A 21,206-nucleotide genomic window follows, 5' to 3' on the forward strand; every position below is an offset into this window, starting at 1 on the left:
AAATGAATGAAGTATGGGAGAGGATGTGTATTTATTTTATTGCCAGTCTCAGCAAAAATAGGTGCCTGACTGTCTCTTTTCAGCTCCGAGGAACGTAGTGATACGACCTTGACCTCGTTTCTCACCAGCCGGGTGTAATTTATTTGGGCCCTTTTTCCATGAATGATAATTTGATTTTCTTGAGATGAAAAGCTTAGATTATTTAATACGTCCATGCCAATGATTATTTCGTTCGGCATTATTTCTAACACATACACATTAGTTGATATTACATATTCATCAATTAATATATCACAATAAAAAAAACCTAGAGGAGTAATGCTATCTCCACTTATACCAGCTAATTTCACATTATCAGTCATTAAATTAGGTTTACCAATTTTCAAATAAAAATCATAATTAATCATAGTAATATCACTTCCAGTATCAATTAATGCATCACAATTTACACCATTTATTTCAACATTTTTACTAAGCTTATTTACAGTTTTTGGAGAGTTACGAGTATATACTTTATTAGAGAGAGACACTTTAAAATCTCTTTGCGGGCAGTTACTGGCTTTGTGGCCAAAGTTACCACATTGGAAACATTTCAAGCCTTTGTTTTTAAACTTGCAATTAAATGATTTATGGCCAGTCTCATTACAATTAAAACATTTATTATTACTCTTGTTATAGTTATTATCATCAGCATAATTCTTTTGAGCACGAACGAACGGCAATGGTGAATTTTTAGCTTCTTTCGCGATATCAAATTTACTTCTGTTTTCGGAAACACGCCAATTTCTGTTTGTTTCCTTTTTAAGGTGACTTCGTGCAGCTTCATATTCGTCCAGTTTATTAACCAAATCTTCTACTTTCTTTATTTTGGGCAAATCGTCGAGGAAATGATCGCGTACGTCATTTGGTATTTTACTCTTTAACTGGTCAACGACCATTAGCTGCTTTAAATCTTCAAAATCGGTTATTTCTAAGCAATTTATCCATTCCTCAAAAAAGTTATTCAGTTCAAAACCGAAATCCCGCCATGATGAAGAAGAATCTCGTTTGTGAGTAAAGAACTTCTGTCTGAGTTGTTCGGAAGTTAATTTAAATCTTTTAAGCAAGAGTTTTTTTATGTAATCATAGTCATTAGCTGATGGATCAGGTTCGCGAGCAATTAAATTGACTATATCCAATGGTAATAACTCGAGTAAATAAGAAATCCAGTTTTTCTTTTGCAATGTTAGCCCTACTTATTTGTTTCTCAAATAACGAAAGGTAAACACTTATGTCTCCGCTATTATCGTAATTCTTTAGCAATTTTAATATATCAGTCTTAGGCATATCTGATACAGTTAAAGTATTTTCTCTACTTTTTAACTCAAGTTCTAACTTTTTCAAAGTATATTCACGCTCTATCTTTTCGGCTTCGGCTTTTTCAGCATCTAACCTTTCGCGCTCCTGAGTGATAGTTAAAAGTAAGTTTTTTACGAACTCTTCGTCATAGTCTTTCGACTTTGTTATCATTGTTACTAACTGTCGCACTTTGGCATCCTGTGGTGCCGTTAGTTCTAATTCGTCTACTAAAGTTAGTAAGTCGCTCTTTCGTGCTCGTGTAAGAAATGCCATACTTGAGAATAAATCAAAATTGTACTCACAATTTCTTCAACGTCGATCCACACTGCGTCAGTCCACAAGGAGTTGGTATCCAAAAGGTTTATTGTAGCACGTCAAATTGCTCTACGTCAAATTTCACTCCTGTTTGGCTCTTCATTAATATCTCGGCCGAACCCCCATATTTGTAGGACTCAGAAATCACTACTATTTTAGAACGCACATTTAATTACATTTAGGACGATTAGGACATTTAGGATATATATACATTAACATAAAAGAATTGAACATTCAGTAGATTTCGTCGAATACGTCGCATCTCGTCTCGTCTTTACTTTCGTCCAGATCCGTCTGATCTGCCACGTCTTTTCTCTCATCCAGATCCGTCTGATCTGCCACGTCTTTACTCTCGTCCAGATCCATCTGATCTGACACGTCTTTACTCTCGTCCAGATCCGTCTGATCTGCCACGTCTTTTCTCTCGTCCAGATCCGTCTGATCTGCTACGTCTTTTCTCTCGTCCAGATCCGTCTGATCTGCCCTCCGTCTAACCAGCGTCAACTCCGTCTAACAACCAGCAGATGGCGCTCGTCACTACATATATATATATATATATATATATATAACCAATCTAAAGTAAGAAAAAGTTTGAAAACGAAACTAAAATGAAAACGAAACAAAACAGTTTCGAAATCGCAACTAAAATTTATTACCTATTTAAACTAAAACCAAAAAGGAACTTCATAGTATTTAGAGAGCGCAATTGCAGCTACTTCTAAAACACAGATGAATTGATACAAAAGTATTAGAATCAAGTTAATAGGAAAAACAAAAATCAAATAAAAATTAAACCAAAAAAATTATTAAAAAATATTAAAAAAGAATCCGGCCTGAAGACTTTTTCAAGGGTCACCCTCAGGCAGGGATTCAAATAAAGGGATTTTTTTCTGTGAGGACATACAGACATTAAGTCTAATAATGATTCCTCGTGACCCGAAAATCCCCCGAAATTATGCTCAAGAGATATACCATTTTAACAGAAAGGAAATACAAAATAACAAATTAGACAAAAACCACAAAGTAAAAATACAATAAAAACAATAACAATAAAAACAAAAACAGCATTAAAATTAAAATTAAAATTAAAAACGAAAAGGCCAAAAACATACCATCCAACAGTGAAGGAAACTTTAAACAATCGATTGTGATTTCCTGTTTTTGAAAGTTAACGGTAAATTATGTATACAGAGGTAGGCACCCAGCGCCATCTATTGAGTGATCCAATATGCAAGTAAATTTCTATTTTTATTTAAGCCAAAAGATTAATCCCAAACCATACCTTGTTTAATTAAAAAATTGACATTACAGTAATTTCTAGGAAAATCATTTTTAATTAAATTTTTAAGGAGGATATTTGATGCTTCAATATAAGAATTTTTATTATTGCAAACCCTTTTGATCCTGTTAACTTGTGAGAAAATTAGATTTTTGAAAATTTTAGAGTTTAGATTGGAATGGTAGTTACATAGTTTTGTTATTTTAAAGTTGAAATCATCCCTTTTATCGTATATACCAACTATTGTTTTATCATTAGCAATTTCGATTTTTAAATCCAGAAAGGTAGCCTCAAGTTGATTTATATTTGTATCTTTTAGAATTAAATCTTTTGGATAGCAATTAGTAATAATATTAGTATTGTCGAAGTTAATCAAAAGTAGGTCATCAATATATCTCCACCCGTTTATTAAATTATATTTAATTATTTTTTTCTCATAGTAATGCAGGAAAATATTAGCTAAAGCACTTGAGAAAGCTGTCCCCATTGGAATGCCCTTGACTTGTTTATAAAAATTAATACCATTAAACACGTAATTTTCAGTAATATTAAAATTACATAACTCAAGCCAGTTATTTTTAGGAATGATATTTTCATTTAAATATTCGTCATATATAAAAGTGCAGACCTTTATTAATTTTTCATGAGGTAGATTAGTGTATAAATTTTCGAAATCAAAAGTATTAAGTTTATTAATGTTGTTATCTTTAAGAAAATCCAATACTTCTTTGTTACTAGAAATAATAAAGTTGTCTTCATTTTTTATTTTGTCCAGGATAATTTTTAAGTATTTAAAGAAATGTTTACCCGTATAGTAATTATAACTACCAGTGCTACAGGTTACGAATTTGAATTTTAATGGATTTTTATGAAATTTAACTGTTGGGAATAAATAAGGATAGTTAAGAGAGCAAGTCTTAGTTTTGGTTTTTTTTGCGAAAGCTAGCATTCTTTTATCTAATTCCTTTTTCCCGGTGTTCTTTAACATATAAGTTGCATTAGAGTTATATTCATTAATTAAAAGTTCTTTATAATAATATTTACAAATTAAACAGAAATTATTTGCTGATTTATCTATTACTGTAATAACAAATTTTTCTTTTAAATTTTTTATTTCATTTTTTAATGTTTTACTAAAATAAATCCCACGTTCTTTAGATCCGTCAAAATCAGTATTCAATTTTATTTTAATTTCCTTTAAAATTCTCACTTCCCATTCCCCGAAACCTTCCGCAGGCCAGTGGTATTTTCTAGATAATTTGGCAATAAAAACATCCAAATCATTACCAATAGAAATCAAAATTTTGTTATGGTTTATTTTTTCTCTTAATCTAAATTTTGTTCCTCTTTATTCCTCTTTATTCCTTTTGTTCCTCTTTATTCTTTTTTAATATTTTTTAATAATTTTTTTGGTTTAATTTTTATTTGATTTTTGTTTTTCCTATTAACTTGATTCTAATACTTTTGTATATATATATATATATATATATATATATATATATATATATATATATATATATATATATATATATATATATATATATATATATATATATATATTCTTCTTTTTCACATAACAGAATTTGACTAAGAACATCCGCTTACATAAGATGACTCAAACTTGAATAGAGCAGTTAATCATCAATTAATGAATAAACGGAATAGAAATTTTGTCTGTAGAACAAATAGATATCAGTATAAAAAATGGAAATTATCAAGATAATCATTCTTTATCTCTTCGGAAGAAATTTTTTTTTTATGAATATATTCCTTTTTTTTATTATTGTGACTTTTATTTTTTTCCCAACTTCAATCATTCTCCATCATAATTTTACCATTGCAGTTTTAATATTTTCTTATTTGATGACAGACAGGAAAATAATTAATCAGGAGTTAAAAAAATTTTTAAGCAAAGCTTGCACAAAATTCATTGAGCTATCTTTTTTGCATATTTTTATCCTACAAGCCAAAAATATTTTTTGATTTCTTTTTCTGACATTGGTTAATATAATAGTTCGTCAAATATTTGTCATTCCTTGAACGATTCTTTTTGGTAAAAGCAGAGTGCATCAACGCCATGGGAGAGTGGCGTCAATTCATGAGGAAACACGACTGCGCAAGTGCAAAGACACAATCAGGTTGCCAGTGACAGAAAACTGAAACTCTAGATTTTGCCATTCTGGCACTTTCATCGCCCAATACGCATCCCGAGTGTTTATTTTATCGGTATCAGTTGTGATCGGCATAGCGGGCTTGATGCAGACTTTCGAAATCTAATATTAAGGAAGTTTCTTAAACATGATAAAGGAGAATTTCACCATATTTTAAAGTAATTTAAAGAGTACAAAAAAGTATGCTTATATTTTCTAGAAAAATGTGGACATCATTTCTTGATGCTTTAAGAATTCTTTCAAAAATATATTATTTATTGTTATGGTTTGTAATATTTACAAGAATTTCTGTATTTAATGTTTTAACAATATCTTATACTTTAGTATGATCTTGCGGACGAATGTTCGTAAAAGGAATATTGAAACACACACACACACACACACACACACACACACAAAAAAAAAAAAAAAAAAAAAATTAAGAAGTAGGATACAAGGGTTTTAAAGTTACTTTAAAATTTATAACCATTTTAAGGTGTGGGTGTCAACACTATATAGATGATGCATTCCTATTATGTCTGTGTGTGAAACTTTATTCTCTTTTATTTTGCTTCAATTAAATATTTGTTTACTTTGTAACTATAAGAGAATTTGAAAATTTTAAGTCTTAAGTCACTCAGAAATAATTAAGTTGAATTACAATATAAAAAAATCGATCGTTTAGAGCTTTTTTAAAACTGATTTATTATTTTTTTTAACTATTTGCCAACGATTTCATTTATATCTTGAGCGTGGATTCATTCATTCATAGAATTCATTTTTTGTTTTGTTTCTGAAATATTTTGAAATTGCACAGAATTAATCAATACCTTTCCGTAATAACAGAAATAGTCTTTTAGTTTACCATCATTTAAGTGCAAGTGATATCTAAAATCAGGCAAAATTAAATAGATTAATAATTATTATAAGATAATATCAATATAAGGCAGAAAAATCAAATTTTAAACAATATCAGATATTTAAAGGATAGCCAAAATTTAAACGATTTATTGATATTAGCCATTCAAAGTATGTTTCATTTTTCAAGAAATGAGAACCATCTGTTTAAACAGCGAAAGTAAACATTGGCGAATGGTGATAAAAATGCAACGCCAAACCTCCAATCCAGAGGCGGCGGTAGCAGGGGGGCAAGGGGGGCAATTGCCCCCCTGTTGACAGCCTCTTGCCCCCCCCCCGTCGGCGAGAAATTCAGAGTTTCGTTGGCAAAAGTGTTCACCATTTCAAAATAGTTGTCGAGAGTTGAGCATTATCAATATGATTATTTAAAATCCACCTTAAATTTAATATATTGTAAACAATCGAAATATCCAGGTAATGGTTAAAGTGTTTGGCTATATTTGGCAAAATCGATTGGGGGTAGGTCAATAATCGATAGAGTGGTACGTCAATAATATGCCGTATTTTACGGACAAGTTTTGATACATCAAACTAAGAACTGAATGCAATGGATGTCGAAGACGTTAAGTTCGCAGATTTTCAGACATCTGATTCAAATGTCTTTCATTAAGCTTATAATTGTACTACTTGTGGCAATATAACCGACAAGGTAACAATTGAATAAGATATTGACAAGGTGATATTCTCATTTTGCTAGTAATTTTTGGTCGGTCGACTAAACTCAATGCGGTGAGTGCCGAAGATGTCTGAAAATCTGCAGATTTAACATTTGATTGAAATGTCGCTCACTTAGCTTATAATTTGCACTAGATTTGGCAATATATCCGACAAGTGAATAAGATACCGCATTCTGCCGATAACTTTTGGGCGGCGGACTATGAACTAAATATGATGAATGTCGAAGAATATATCCACAGAATTTTCAGACATTTGATTTAAATGAATCTTTTAATTTGCACTACTTTTGGCAATATAACCGACAAGACGATATGTGTATAAAACATAAGACATGTCGCATTTTGTCAAGAAATGTTGATCGGTTGACTAAGAATTCAATGCGAAGGGATGTCGACGAGTCCAAATTCTCAGTCATTTTATTTAACCCATCCAGCGCCGGGAATGTTCTTAAAACGGCGGCAGTCAAAATAATGGTTGAATACAATTTACTAGAAAAGAAATTGGCAGAACTTTCGTAAACCGGCCTGGTATGTTTTTACTTCCCCCCGACCATTTACAGCAGGGTGTAAACTTTCCCGCGTCTCGACTATCACGTCCCCCTAAACACCGGGGATTTTGAATAGTACTGACCGATTAATCAAGTAATAAATCTGTCAACGCAGGGCAATTGCCATGCAGTTTTTCAACTGAGAATTTGGTTTTCGCCCTGAGGACTAAGAACTTCTCTTTTAATCTGCAATATTTGCAAAAAATAGAATTTGTTCAAAAATAAATTCCGCATAAATTCAAAAATAAATAAAAAAATTCCGCAATATGATTTTATAATTTTTTTTAAGTAATAGAAAAATTTCTTTAATAAATGATTTAGAGGAATTATCATTTATCAAATTGCATTACGAATATAATATATTCTTTTTACTGACATTCAGAGAATTTTACTTAAGTTTCATCTAATTTTTAGTTTTAAGCATTTTACTCGCATATTTGGTATACGAAATGAAAACAGCATTGCATATTATATATATATATATAATATTGTTTTCTGATTAAAATAGATTGTAAAAAATTTATTTTTAATGATTTAAAAATACGTAATAGTAAAAATACTACATTCATTTCGGAAAATATAATCTGTTATTAAAAATTTTTAAATAAAAATTTGGATGATTTTTTTTTTGTTTTAGATTTTTGTTTTCTATTCCATTTTTTTAAGTTCTGAAAATAATAAAACAATCTTTGGTCAATATATAGTAGGTGAATAATTTATTGATAATATGTTTATGAAAATATTATTAACTTGAATATTTTTGACATATTATCTTATTTTCAAATAATTAAAGCAATAAGGTGAGATAATAAGTTTTTAAAAGTTAATTTTAATGCTGAAATATGAAAACTTATTAATGCATCCATTTACTCACGAGGCTTATATCTGATAAAAATTATCATTTCATTCATATTTTTAGTAGGTGAATATTTTGAATGGCAATTTCTTATATCATTCCTAATCTTGTCACAAATCTTGATAAAAAGGACTCAAAGTCAGCGCAAAAATAATTTCCTAAATCCATGCATTTCTCTGTCGACAAATATTGCAAAGAAACCTTTCCTTCATTCAACTCCATCAATGAACTCAAAATTTAAATTGTACCCATTTTATTAAGTTACAACAGTATGATTTTTTGTGAAAATTCGTAAATTATGAAATCTCGCAGATAAAAATGAGACTTAGCTGCATATATCGAATAATTAAGAATTACCCCTTTCAGACCGTACTTCCATGCTCTTCATGTCTGAACAATTCAAACGAATTTCATTGGCAACATTTATAATATATTTCACTTCATGTGAATTTCAAAAAAACAGATGCACAATAAAATAAAAGAAAAACAATCTAGAGTAGGTAATCATAACTTCAGCGAAGTTTAAAACCCGTGAGTGAAAAATAAGGTTTTTATTTCATTTCAACAATAAAAATACTTGCTATAAATTTTGGCACATTAATTAAAATAAAACAAATTATAGATATTAATGAATCTGTAATAGTTTTGCCAGTTTGTGGAGGAAGGGCAGAGTTCTTCATTTAAAGGATCTTATCCTCCGGTTACAAAAATTGGATGGAAGAAAAGTGGCTTAACAATGACATTACATATTAAGAAGATTGCGCTAAATCAGAAATAGTATATATAAGTTATTTTATATATATAAGAAAAATAGAGAGAAGCGTAAATTTTAACGTCATAGAATTAATTAGCAAAGACTGGGTCGTAGAATCATGTTGGTGTGGTAAAGCAACAAGATATTGGTGGTCTAGTCACAGATGACTCATTGGGGTCACATGATGTTAAAATCTTCTTATCATCTGTAACTATTTTTTATCAAAGCAAAAGGTAAGATTCACACATAGCTTTTACAAAATTCAAAAGCTAATATTTTCGTAAATTATTAATTTTTAAAGCATGACAAAAATTTTAATTAAAATTTTCCCGGGGTAATTCAAAGAAAAGAAAATTAATTATTTTGAAATTTGTATATCAATTTATCGAATTTATGTATATTTTACATCAATATATTTCATTATGAAAGGAAAGAAATTATGGAAGTGAAATTAAATTGCCTTTATTGTTGCTTCTATTGTCGATATCAAGATATGATTCAACTTATTCTTTAATGTTGAGTATGTTTTAGTGGTATGCTTTTGTTAAAAAAAATTGTTATACTTTAGATAAAGTTCAAGTGCAAAATCAAGCACTGGTGAAAAATTTTTAGCTCATTTTTAAAAATTGCTATTAGGATCGGCCTTAGGAGGTGCATTAGAAATAAATTTCCTAAAGGAAGCAATTTTTCTATTGGAAACAATCTTTACTAGTGTCTGATCAATAACCGAATTTCAACCAAAATATAAACCAATTTAGTAAGAAAATCCATCTACATTATATTAGTGAACAGAGAAATCGATTTTTTTTATTTTACTTGTTAGTTATTAATTATTATTAAATATATTAAGAAGTACGTCTTTAAATGTTCTATGAAAAAAAAACTTTAATAAATATGAAAATCAAAAATGATAGAGCACACAATTTTTTGAACCAAAATTTGAACATGAATAAAGAGCAAAACTTTAAAACTTTTTTCATAGATTATTGCCATAATACCGACTTCAATTTTATAAAAAGAACAGTGCTTTCAAGAGTGATGAATAAATCTTTTGAATCCAAGACTCATAAATTTCAAGAATGGTAAAGATTAAAAGAAATACTCGTAACATCCTTCAAGAATTCTTTCGTGTCTTGCTGAATGCCTAGCAAGGGAAAATATCCTCCCTTTCAATGCAAAATTAGTACTTCTATTGTACAATTTGCCTGGCGCATGTTTTATATAACCCATTTTAAGACACAAATTTTTCTTCAATAGGTTATTGTCGCCAGATATAACGCTTCTCTTTGTAACGTAACTCGGGCAACTGTTAGCACTAAACCTACCGACATTTTACAGCTTGGTTTGATCGTAAAACTTCTATTAACAATACGGACAAGCCGAAAAACTACTTTTACATAGAGAAACACTTGCACTTTCTTACGGAATACTAACATTGAACAGAACCGAAATCCATAGAAATAATAATAATAATAAAAAAATATTCTTGAGATAATCTGTGAGAAGTTTCTCTTAAAATATATTGCACAGTAAAACGATAAATGAACCATGGTGGTAATAAAACAGAATATTATGCATTTACACCATATCGGTGCAACTCTTCGACATTGTTCCAAGCAAATAGGAATGATTCCATTATGTCTTCGTTGAGAGTAGACAGTAGATAGTAAAAATGTTGCTGACTGTTATCAATTGACGGGTGGATATTCTCTACAAAATGTCATCCAAGAAATCTGAAAAATCGAAGCAGCATTAAAAAAAAATCCTTTTAGATGAGGGGAAGGGGCTCTCTAAATAAATCCTTTATCACTTTTTATTGCCTCTGCTTTCTTATTGGCCACATGTTCAAATTCTAATTTCTCATTGGTATTTTCTTCATAACAGCTTGACATATAGGCATTCACCAGGATTCTTATTCTTAGATTTTAAATCCAAAGGCTCTTAAGTTTTGCTGGGTATAGTTTTCTGTTTGAAAGGTCTAGCAACTCGAGGGAAGTGCACTGCGCAGGGAACTTGAGTAGACCTTATTAATATTTATTTAATTAAATAAATGTTGATTGCTTTAATGAAAGATTTTATCATCCAGTTTCTTTAATATGTTATTGAAATTTGCAATTGAATTCCTGCAGTCAAAGTAATTAATATTATATTTATGAGAAAATTGATGAGCTTAATATGGATTCAAATTCTGACTATTCTGACTGTGATGAATTAATGTTATTTTCTGAAGATGAATACTCTGACAGTGAATCTGACGATGATACTTTAAATGCGGCTCGCTGTTGGTATCCTATTGACTTGCAAGTACTTTCACCTGCTCCTCCAAATTTTCAATTTACTTCGACTCCTGGTATCAGTTCAGCGGCAAAAAATTTCCTTGGGGACTCAGATGATATGTTTTTCAGCATATTTTTTGATAATGCAGTGATGAGTTTCATTATGGAAGAAACAAATAGATACGCCGAAGACTTTTTCAACAAAACCGATTTGACACCACCATCGAGATCATTAAATTGGAAATATACGGATATAAAAGAGTCACATCCATTTTTTGGTTTACTTTTACTTCAAGGAATAATGCCAAAATCTGTGGAAGCAACGTACTGGAGCATAAGACCCATTTTAAACACTCCTTTCTTTCGACAAATCATGAGTGAGTAAAGATTAAGTTTGCTAATGAAATTTCTTCATTTTGAGAATTCAGATGAATTCAATAAAAATACGCATCCAAATGCAAAGTTAAGAAAAAATTTTGATATCCATAACATGCTGGTTGAGAGATTTAAATCTGCTTATACACCCAATCAATCTGTAACAATAGACGAGTCTTTGCTTGCTTTCAAGGGTTTACTTGCATGGAAGCAATACATTCCAACTAAAAGAGCTAGATTCGGAATTAAATTTTTCCAACTCTGTGAATCAGAAAGCGGTTACATTTGGAATTCTATTATCTATACCGGTAAAGGTACCCTTTTTATGGAAGAATACGAACAATTTGGATTATCTACAAAATGTGTACTGACTTTAATCCATGAACTTAAAAATAAAGGATATCAGCTAACAACAGACAATTTTTATACTTCTCCGGAAGAGGCCGAAATTCTTCTTCAATATAAAACTGATTTAATAGGAACTGTTAGAGGAAACAGAAAAGGGTTACCGGTGGAATTTAAGAACACAAAATTGAAAAAGCATGAATTGAGAGCATTTCAAAAGGGAAAAATTATGGTACTACAGTGGAAAGACAAGAAGGTTCTAACAATGCTAAGTACCATTCATAATGCTGCATTAGTTAGTGTTGATTCAAAAATATCCACTACAACCAAACAAAAGCCTAAGGTGGTAGTCGATTATAATAGATCTATGGGAGGAGTTGATAAGTCGGATCAGTGCTTAGCATACTATTCTTCACCCAGAAGCCGACAAAGGAAATATTACAAAAAAATATTTCGACATCTACTTGACCAGGCTGTGTGGAATGCTTTTCTGCTTTATAAAAAAAATGGAGGAAGTGTAAATCATCTCGAATTTAGAATGCGATTGATAGAGAGATTATGTGAGGAAGGAAGAGGATTATCATCGTCTAAAGTCCCAAAGAGTATTGAAAATGTGGGGAGATTGACGGACAGACATTTTCCGTCTTTAGTTGCTCCAACAGAAAACAAAAAATACTCTGCTAGGAGATGTGGCGTGTGTTGCTCAAATACAAATGCAAATGGTAAAAGAGTGAGAAGAGAAACACGTTTTGAATGTGTAATCTGCAAGGTGGGTTTATGCGCTGCTCCATGTTTTGAGATATATCACACTCAATCTGTTTTTAAAATTTCCTTACATGTAATTGCAGTGGATGAAATATTGTAAAACTTGCTCATGATCACATTTATCTTTCAAATATTGAATTATGCCTTTTTATAAATTTCATCTAAAAATTTTGCTATATTTTAAGTTTGTATTTTTTTTCAGTATTTATAGCTTTATGTTAATATTCTCACTTTTAAGAATTCTGTAATGATACGTGGAATTTGGCAGTTATTTTCTAATTTTGTCACTTTTCAAAGAAAGTATACAAACTATTTCTGATGAAAAACTTTTAATAATCGCTTAATTATTTTTTTAAAAATATTTCTAGTAAAAAATAAACAGATTTTATGCAGTACTGTTTGTGTTATATTTATTAATCTTAGAAATTTTATTATATTTAAAGTTTCTTCTAGAAGACATTTTAAAATATTTATATTCTACAGATTATCAGCAGCTATGTTGCAGATATATATAAAAAAAATGTGTCATCTGTTAGGTAGTAACTTTTATTTATAATTGCATTCATTTACTTTCATTTTTAAGTTTGCATGTAAATCAGTATTCATTATTAAGTTCTGAATCCACAGCCTTGTGATACGTTCAAACAGCTAGAAATCGTATCAGCCTTTAAATGCATTTGTTTAATTTCATTAAATAGCTAATACTGTTTTAATGCAAAGCAATAATTATAATCGCACAGATACAATTTATTCTTTCCATTTTTCAAAGCAATATCTATTAAATTCACTCATCATCGAATTTTGTTGAATATAAATAAATATTTCTATAATAGTTCCCCATTTATTAAATATATTTTCTTTCTTTCATATACTAACCTTTTTTAATAGTCCTTATTATTTCTAAGTTATTTTTTTTTTCATTTACACTTTTCGCAGCCCGTCACAAGACACAAAACTTCTTCCCATTTCAACGTGGTTTGTTTTTTTATAGAGATTTTAAATGTATATTTATAATACAATTATATATTTTAAAAATATAATTTCTAATTGTTTTTTTTAAAAATATTTATAAAAGAAACGTTTTTTCCCTTCCCGAGCCCCCCTCCCGAAAAAAAGACAAATATGATTTGCAAAAAGCAGTAAACAGCGCTTGTATTAAAATAGTGAAATAAAAAATAATATTAAGCAGTAAAAAGAATAATAGTAACTACATTTATTAAAATACTTTAAATAAAAACGTTTATAAAAAATAATTAAAAACACTTTTACTATAGTTCACTCTAAACTATAAAAAATAAATATATAATTAGATCCAAAAGTTTTCAAATGTGCCTTTCATTACGTATTAAATACTTCGCCAAAATCTATATACAAAGCCTAAGCAATAATTAAAATTACATTTATAAGTAAATATTTGTCCCGATTAATAAGTGGAATGAAAATAAATTTAAAAAAATTATATAAGGATTTTTTTTATATTTTACTGCGTTTTAAAAAATGTATTATTAAAAGTTCAAAGGTATTTTTTTAATATTTCATCAACCAAGTACTGAAAATTCAAATCTGTTTTTGCGAGCTAATCACAGTCATTAACTGTTATACATGATTATGACATGTAAATATGAGGGATTCCCTACCTTTAATAAGTATGATAGTTTTCACCTGTATATTAAATTTGCTGTGAAATAATGAAATATTCAAATCAATAATGAAGTATACAGCTCATATCACCAATCGATCCTGCAATCGTGAATTCTTGCGAAGAACGTTATTTCCACTTCTCGTGAGTTCATTCCCCTAATTGGAGGGACCACCCAAATTCTAACTGTCAGCGAAAACCACAAAATGACCTTAACAAGCAGATGACCCACCTCGTTTATTGCCTTTAAGGGGGAAATCATTGATGACTTTCTACGTCGGAGCCGGGATTCAAACTGTTTGCGGAAAGTAACTTCTTACGTTCCAGCCGGGATTCGAACGACACGTTGGAGCGCCTTTCTACGTTCCAGCCGGTTGAAGAGTTAAATGTCATAATGTTCATTCAGCATATAATTTATACTATGTTTAGCAGAATAGTCAATAATCTGACAAATGAATACGGCGTCACATGTTTTCCGATTAATCTTTATCCTTCGGCTAAGATTTTATCATAGATTATGAAAAAAAAAAATGTTTTCATCGGGCACTTCGATTACTTTCCAGTGGAATTATTAGAGAAATTGAAACTTTTATATTATTCATGAATAGGACGATAGGATTGTTTTCCATAATTCATAATTCAAATCCAAGTTCTAAATTAATCATCATCTTATTCATATAATTATTACTTCCTCGGTAACGAATTGATAAATTTATTTTATTCGTTTCATTATGAGAATTGTCTGACTAAAATCTAGTTAATGGTTAAACTAAATTTAAAAAAAAACACTGTTTTCTTTTGACACTCTTCTGAGTATGCATGCTAAGTAGAGTTATTTTGTTGTAACCAAATTATGTGAATTCATTATAAATCACTGGAGTAAGTAAATTGTAAATTAAACCCATTCAACAATAAAATATCTGTTTTCTTTTGCAATCTAATTTATCAGGCTACAATTATTACTCTAAAGAAATATTACCGACTGCAGTTGAAGCCAAAAAAAATATTTTTGGTATGGTAGTTTTTTAGCTACACTAAAAGAGTTTATCCAAGTATGCACTAATTTTTTTTAATAAATTATTACCTAAATGCTTAAGACTCTGCATTCAATATTATGACAATGTAATCGGAGAACGTATCATTTATATATACTTTTCTTTCAATTACCATTATCAGCAAAAAGTATATAATTTCAGATGCTCCTAAATTTTTAATAGACTTTAAATAAAGATGTCTTGATAAAAAGATGATTAAAATAGTTATTCTTAGAATATTCATAAATAACACTTTAACCCCTTGATATACGAATTTACTCAATTTCCTAATTAGATGGCAGATCTCATTTGGGACAATTATCGTTATCTTAATCCCCAGAAAAATATCATAGCATTTGAGGTAATGATGCTTTTTCAAGTGATTTTAGCGTTTTAAATTACTTAATACTTTCACTAATTGCAGATTAAAAATTAAAAATTAAATAATTCCATACGCGAGTTAGACTCGCCATTGTATATGAAGAGGTTAAAAAAAAAGCCTATGCATACACCTGATGGGATAAACTCACCTTTTGGTAGGAATATTAGCTTGTAATAACTTCGAATTAAGAAGGTACTTAATAATACATAGAATAGTCAGAAAGTATATCAATAAAAATGAAGATAGGTGAATTCATGTTCAAGATCTAATTTTTTTTCAAATAAAATGCATTGATTTTTTAAGCCTAAATATATATAGAAAAATAAATCCAAGGGGGATCTAACGTTTAAGCAGTCCATTTTTCATAAGAATATTTTTTCATATCTTACATAAAATTGTAAGTTTGTACATATATTTACAAAATATTTCTCCGGCCTTATTAAAAAACAAGATATTGTATCTTTTCTGCTTTCTATATTGTTCGTGTCTGAACTATAGTAAATTTTTATTGAGTGCGCGCACTTATTCTCCTCGGATTCGAAACACATCTTAATTCTTGCTCGTTGTTGCAATTCTTACTTAACAAATATTTTAGGTAGGGGACTAAACAGAAAAATCGGTTTTTGAAGAAAACATCAAATATTTTTTATTTATTATTCTGTATTTCTAAAACAGTTACTTTTATAAAACTTTTTGTTTCAACATTCATTTTATATAGCTTCTGATATAAAATAGTAAGAGTATGCATTTGTCCATTTAGCATGACACGTCATTCTGGTACAACCTGTGTTTCTATCTATATACTACAATCTAGAGTAGAATATCACCATATTTTTTTCTAAAATTAGATCGCAGAGAAATTAAATCTCAAGAGTTTCATAAAAAATAGACTCAAATATTAATAATTTTTTGATGGTTAGTAAAAAAAAGTGAGTACCGTTTTTTTTTTTTTTTTTTTCAAATACCTTTATAAAGTTTTAACAATGAAAAAAAGGATCAGCATCTGAATAAAAATGAATTAAATAATACTTGATTTTCTTTAATTAAATGTAAAATTAATAATTAAGAGTTATTTTGATGCCAAATTAGAGATGGTGTTTGCCCTCCTGGCGGATTTGTCTTGCCCCCCCCCCCCCCGTCGGCAAATCTCTACAGCCACCTCTGCTCCAATCAAAATAATGCGTTTAGTAACGGTGTGGAATAAAACCGATTCAAAAAAATATAGAGAATAAAAATAATTAAAAAAGGAAAATATCTCTGGAATAATATTTTAGTAATATCTCTATGCAACCAACATTATGATTGCAGTTTCGGTCATTTTATAGTCATCGAGGGTAAAGTAATGAAAATAACAAAAGAAACTGACATGTTTAGAAAATTATTTAGGATATTATTTAAATATGGAACATTTCTTCCTTCTTTTCCATATATTTAATTGAAGAAATCTGGAAACAGATTTTTAAAGCTTGCGTGTTAATTCTACAGGAGCTTGTATCCAAGTGGTCGAGGGCGAGGCGGTAAATGACCAAACAGATTTCATCACTCGGTTGTTGTCGGCATTCATGCTTTAATCGAATGGATCTTTTTTCAGTCTTGTTTTTCCCCTTGGATCTGGCAACCCGGTTTTTAGAATTGCAGACGCAGTAGCTGTACAAAGGTTGGACGCTGTCATAAACTTCAGATTTGATCTTGAAGTCGGAATTTTTAACGTAATTCTATTCTAGACGTGATTCTTTTTGCTATATAATCCTATTACATGTCATAGGTTATTGTTAATCACCTGTTAATTTCAATAGCGTGCTGCTCTAAGAAGGATTGTTCTACGCAAATTCGAATAGCAGCTGCGTCATTGTATGATAGATGTTTGAAGATAAATGTGTATGGATTCATCAACAGAGCGGATTATGAAATTACTTTGATCAAGAGCTGATATTCATTTTATTTCCTTTTCATCTCACGATTTTGAATCGTAAATTATCCATGTAAGAATTAGCTGCATTTCCCCCTTCTACTGGAATGAACTTTTCTCCAGAATAATGAGTAAATATTCCAATTCTTGTTTGTAATTTAGTGCTATATTAGAATTACGTAGTGTTTAATGTGTATTAAAAGATGGCGACATTTGATTATTAGTATTATCTTTATTCATAACTTTGGAAAAATTTAAATATGGAAAATGCATAACGGAACTTTTCATCAAACCGAAAGTTTTAACTGTCAACAAATTCAAGAAAGCCATTTTATTAAAGCATGCAAAGTGTCTTCTCAAAAGTCTAATTCAGTTCTGCAACAACATACTGTTGTTAAGGAAAAATCTCATGTTTGTGAAGTATGTGGCAGAAGATTTTCTCATGAGTTTTCTTTAAAATGTCATTTATATACTCACAGTGAGGAAAAACCTCATGTATGTGAAGTATGCAAAAAATCATTTTCTTATATATTTATTTTGAAATTACATTTAAGAATTCATAAAAATAAAAAGATTCATACAAATTCCTGCAAATTCTGTGGAAAAGTTTTATCTAGTAATTCTACTTTAAAATTGCATTACTTGACTCATACAAAGGAATATCCACATCAGTGTGAAGTGTGCTGTAAAAGATTTTCTTCTAAATCTTATTTGAAGTTGCATTCACTTAATCATTCTGAGAAGATCTTTCAAGTGTATGAGGCATGCAACCAAGCATCTTTTATAGAGACTGATTTAAAATCACATTCACCTACAAAGGATAAGCAGTACATTTGTAAAGTGTGTAATAAGGCTTTTCAGAAAAAGTGGCGTTTAAAATCTCATTTATTTGTTCATACAAAAGAAAAACCATTTGTGTGTGAAATATGTGGCAGAGCATTTTGTAGGAAATCTACTTTAAGGTATCATATTAAAGTTCATATTCAAGAAAAACCCCATGCATGTGAAATTTGCAACAAAGCTTTTTCTGAAAAAGGGAACTTAAAACGTCATTTATTTACTCATACAAATGTTAAACCTTTCAAATGTGAAGTATGTGGCAAGGGGTTTTATACTAAATCTATTTTGAAATCGCATTACCTTTCACATACGAATGAGAAACCCCATGAATGCAAATTGTGCAATAAGGCATTTTCAAAAAAATATGCTTTGAAAGAGCACATGGTTATTCATACAAAAGAAAAACCTTATGTATGCAAAACATGTAACAAAGCATTTCCTCATAAATCTAGTTTACGGCTTCATTCAATCACTCATACAAATGAACAACCTCATGCTTGTGAACAATGTGGTAGAAAGTTTTCTTTTAAGTGTAACTTAAAAGCACATATGCGTACTCATATGGTAGAGTCTGATTATTGTGAACTGTGTGGTGAAAAATTTCCTAATAAATCTCTTTTAAAAGTACATTTATTCTCTCATTCTAATGAGAAGCCTCCTACATGTGACTTGTGCAACAAGGCATTTTCTGATAAATATGCATTGAAATCACATTTAAAAACTCATACAGAAGGAGGTCTGCATATATGTCACGTGTGCAATAAAACTTATTCAAAAAAGAACAGTTTAAAAGCACATTTATTCACTCATTCAGATGAAAAGCCACATGTATGTAAAGTGTGCAACAAAGCATTTCCTAGGAAGGGATCTTTACAACGGCATGAAATAACACATGCTAAAGAAAAACAGAAGAGAGAAAAAGTTCATGCATGTGAAATCTGCAATAAAAAATTCACTACGAAAGGAAGTTTATTAGTTCATGTACGGGCACATGTAGGGGAGTCCCGCTATGTATGTGAAATTTGTAATAGGCCATGTGCAGGAAAGAGCAATTTAGAACAACATTTGCTTGTGCATACAAAAGAAAAGCCTCATATATGTGAAATATGTGGCAAAGCTTTTACGGGTAAGGGGACTTTAAAAATACACTTGCAATCCCATACAGGGGAAAAACCCAATATATGTGAAGTTTGCAATAAAGCATTCACTCGTAAAAACAATTTAAAAAGACATTTAGAAACCCATAAAGATAAAGAACAGTATGTGTGTCAAGTATGCAATAAAGTATGTAATCAAAAGGGTAATTTGAAACAACATTTACGAACTCATGCCTTAGAAAAAGGAAATGCTGTATTCAAATGAAATGAGCATTAGAGAAATTTTCTAATTGAATTAGTTTGCAAATGGGGAAAAAAAATTAAGTATATATACTTCATATATTAATTTATTAATTGTTCATGGATGATTTTTCAAGAAATTATACTTTAAAATAATTGTAATGACTATTTTTGAACAAAAATAGTATTTATTTAAATATTTTCATTTTCAAAATGTATAGTTAAATTATTGTCAGAAATTATGGTTAAAATATTTTTTTTTGATAAGAATTTCTGAATATAAAAAAGTTAAATAATATTTTCTTAAATTTTTTTTATTTTTTAAAAATGTGAATCCCGAATGCTTTATACAAAATTTCAGAAATGTTTGGCCATCACTAATTTTCTATGTTACTAAATTTCTTTGTAATATTAATTTATTACTTAATTTTTGTTGAAACAATTTTCGGGTGAATAGTAGTTTAACCCCCTTCTTTGCCAAGTTGGAGATAACGCACCAAAGCTGACAACCCCCATTTTCTCTAGTCTAGGACTCCTCCGAAAAACACAGCACTAGTTTGTGGTTGATGAGTTGGCAATTTTTGAAAAATGCTGCAAGAAGGGGGTTAAACTATGATTGCACGCAATTTTCTTCCCCCTTACTTTATCATTAGACTTAGATTTAATTACAGTATAGAAGAAATTCCTCCCTTTCTCACAGATAAAATATTCTAATATAAATAGGCAGATTCTCGATTACTGTGATAATGTAGGAAGGTGGTGTTGGCAGAGCTGAGGGCATATCTCATCAGCTATAATAAATAGTATGTTTAAATGGTCTGCAGTTTCTGGAGTAAACTTTGCATTTCATAGTCTAGTCATTCATTTTTTTCACTTATGTGTCCACATGATAGGTTTTCTTTTATACTTATAATAAAAAAAAAAGCAAAGAATGTTATCTAATTAAATTTCTTTGTTTTTCAATGAAGTATAAATGAATATTTTTTCTCTTTATATCTTCTTTTTAATTCGACAATAATATATATATATATATATATATATATATATATATATATATGCTTATTTCTTGGTTAGCTGTGTTAACATGTTGCTTAAATATTTGAAATTGACAGGCTTTAAGTTATGGAATGTTTTTACCATATAACTGCAGTTAACTGCAGTTCTTTTCAGTTAAAAATAAGTAGAATGGAACTAAAAAATATCTAGGTTTCTAACCAATGGCCACCAATCTTGTAAAATTTGCCAAACATCCTTAGTTTTGATAGCTGCAAAATGTGCCGGTTTTTCAAATGATTGTCATTAAAAAAATGGTAGAGGGAATGACCTATACACAAAAACCAAATGAAAAGTGCTGCAAGTTGATATATTAAATTTTAAGCAAATTTAGCTGTAATGATCTATCTTTTAATCTATTAAAATTTTATAATTTTGCACCTTTTCAAATCAAATGTTGCAATAAAAACAATGGA

General features: G+C 29.6%; 1 protein-coding gene across 1 annotated transcript; it reads left to right on the top strand.

Moving 5' to 3' along the window:
- The first annotated feature begins 17,280 nt into the window (after nucleotides 1-17,280).
- Nucleotides 17,281-20,637, top strand: LOC129956433 (oocyte zinc finger protein XlCOF6-like). The gene is made up of 2 exons (XM_056068314.1): nucleotides 17,281-17,360; nucleotides 17,448-20,637. Exon 2 carries the CDS (start codon nucleotides 17,828-17,830, stop codon nucleotides 19,760-19,762), a length of 1,935 nt encoding a protein of 644 aa, XP_055924289.1. The 5' UTR covers nucleotides 17,281-17,360; nucleotides 17,448-17,827; the 3' UTR covers nucleotides 19,763-20,637.
- Nucleotides 20,638-21,206: the final 569 nt, after the last annotated feature.

The sequence above is a fragment of the Argiope bruennichi genome, chromosome 11, assembly GCF_947563725.1.
Source record: "Argiope bruennichi chromosome 11, qqArgBrue1.1, whole genome shotgun sequence".
NCBI classification, from domain to species: Eukaryota; Metazoa; Arthropoda; class Arachnida; order Araneae; family Araneidae; genus Argiope; species Argiope bruennichi.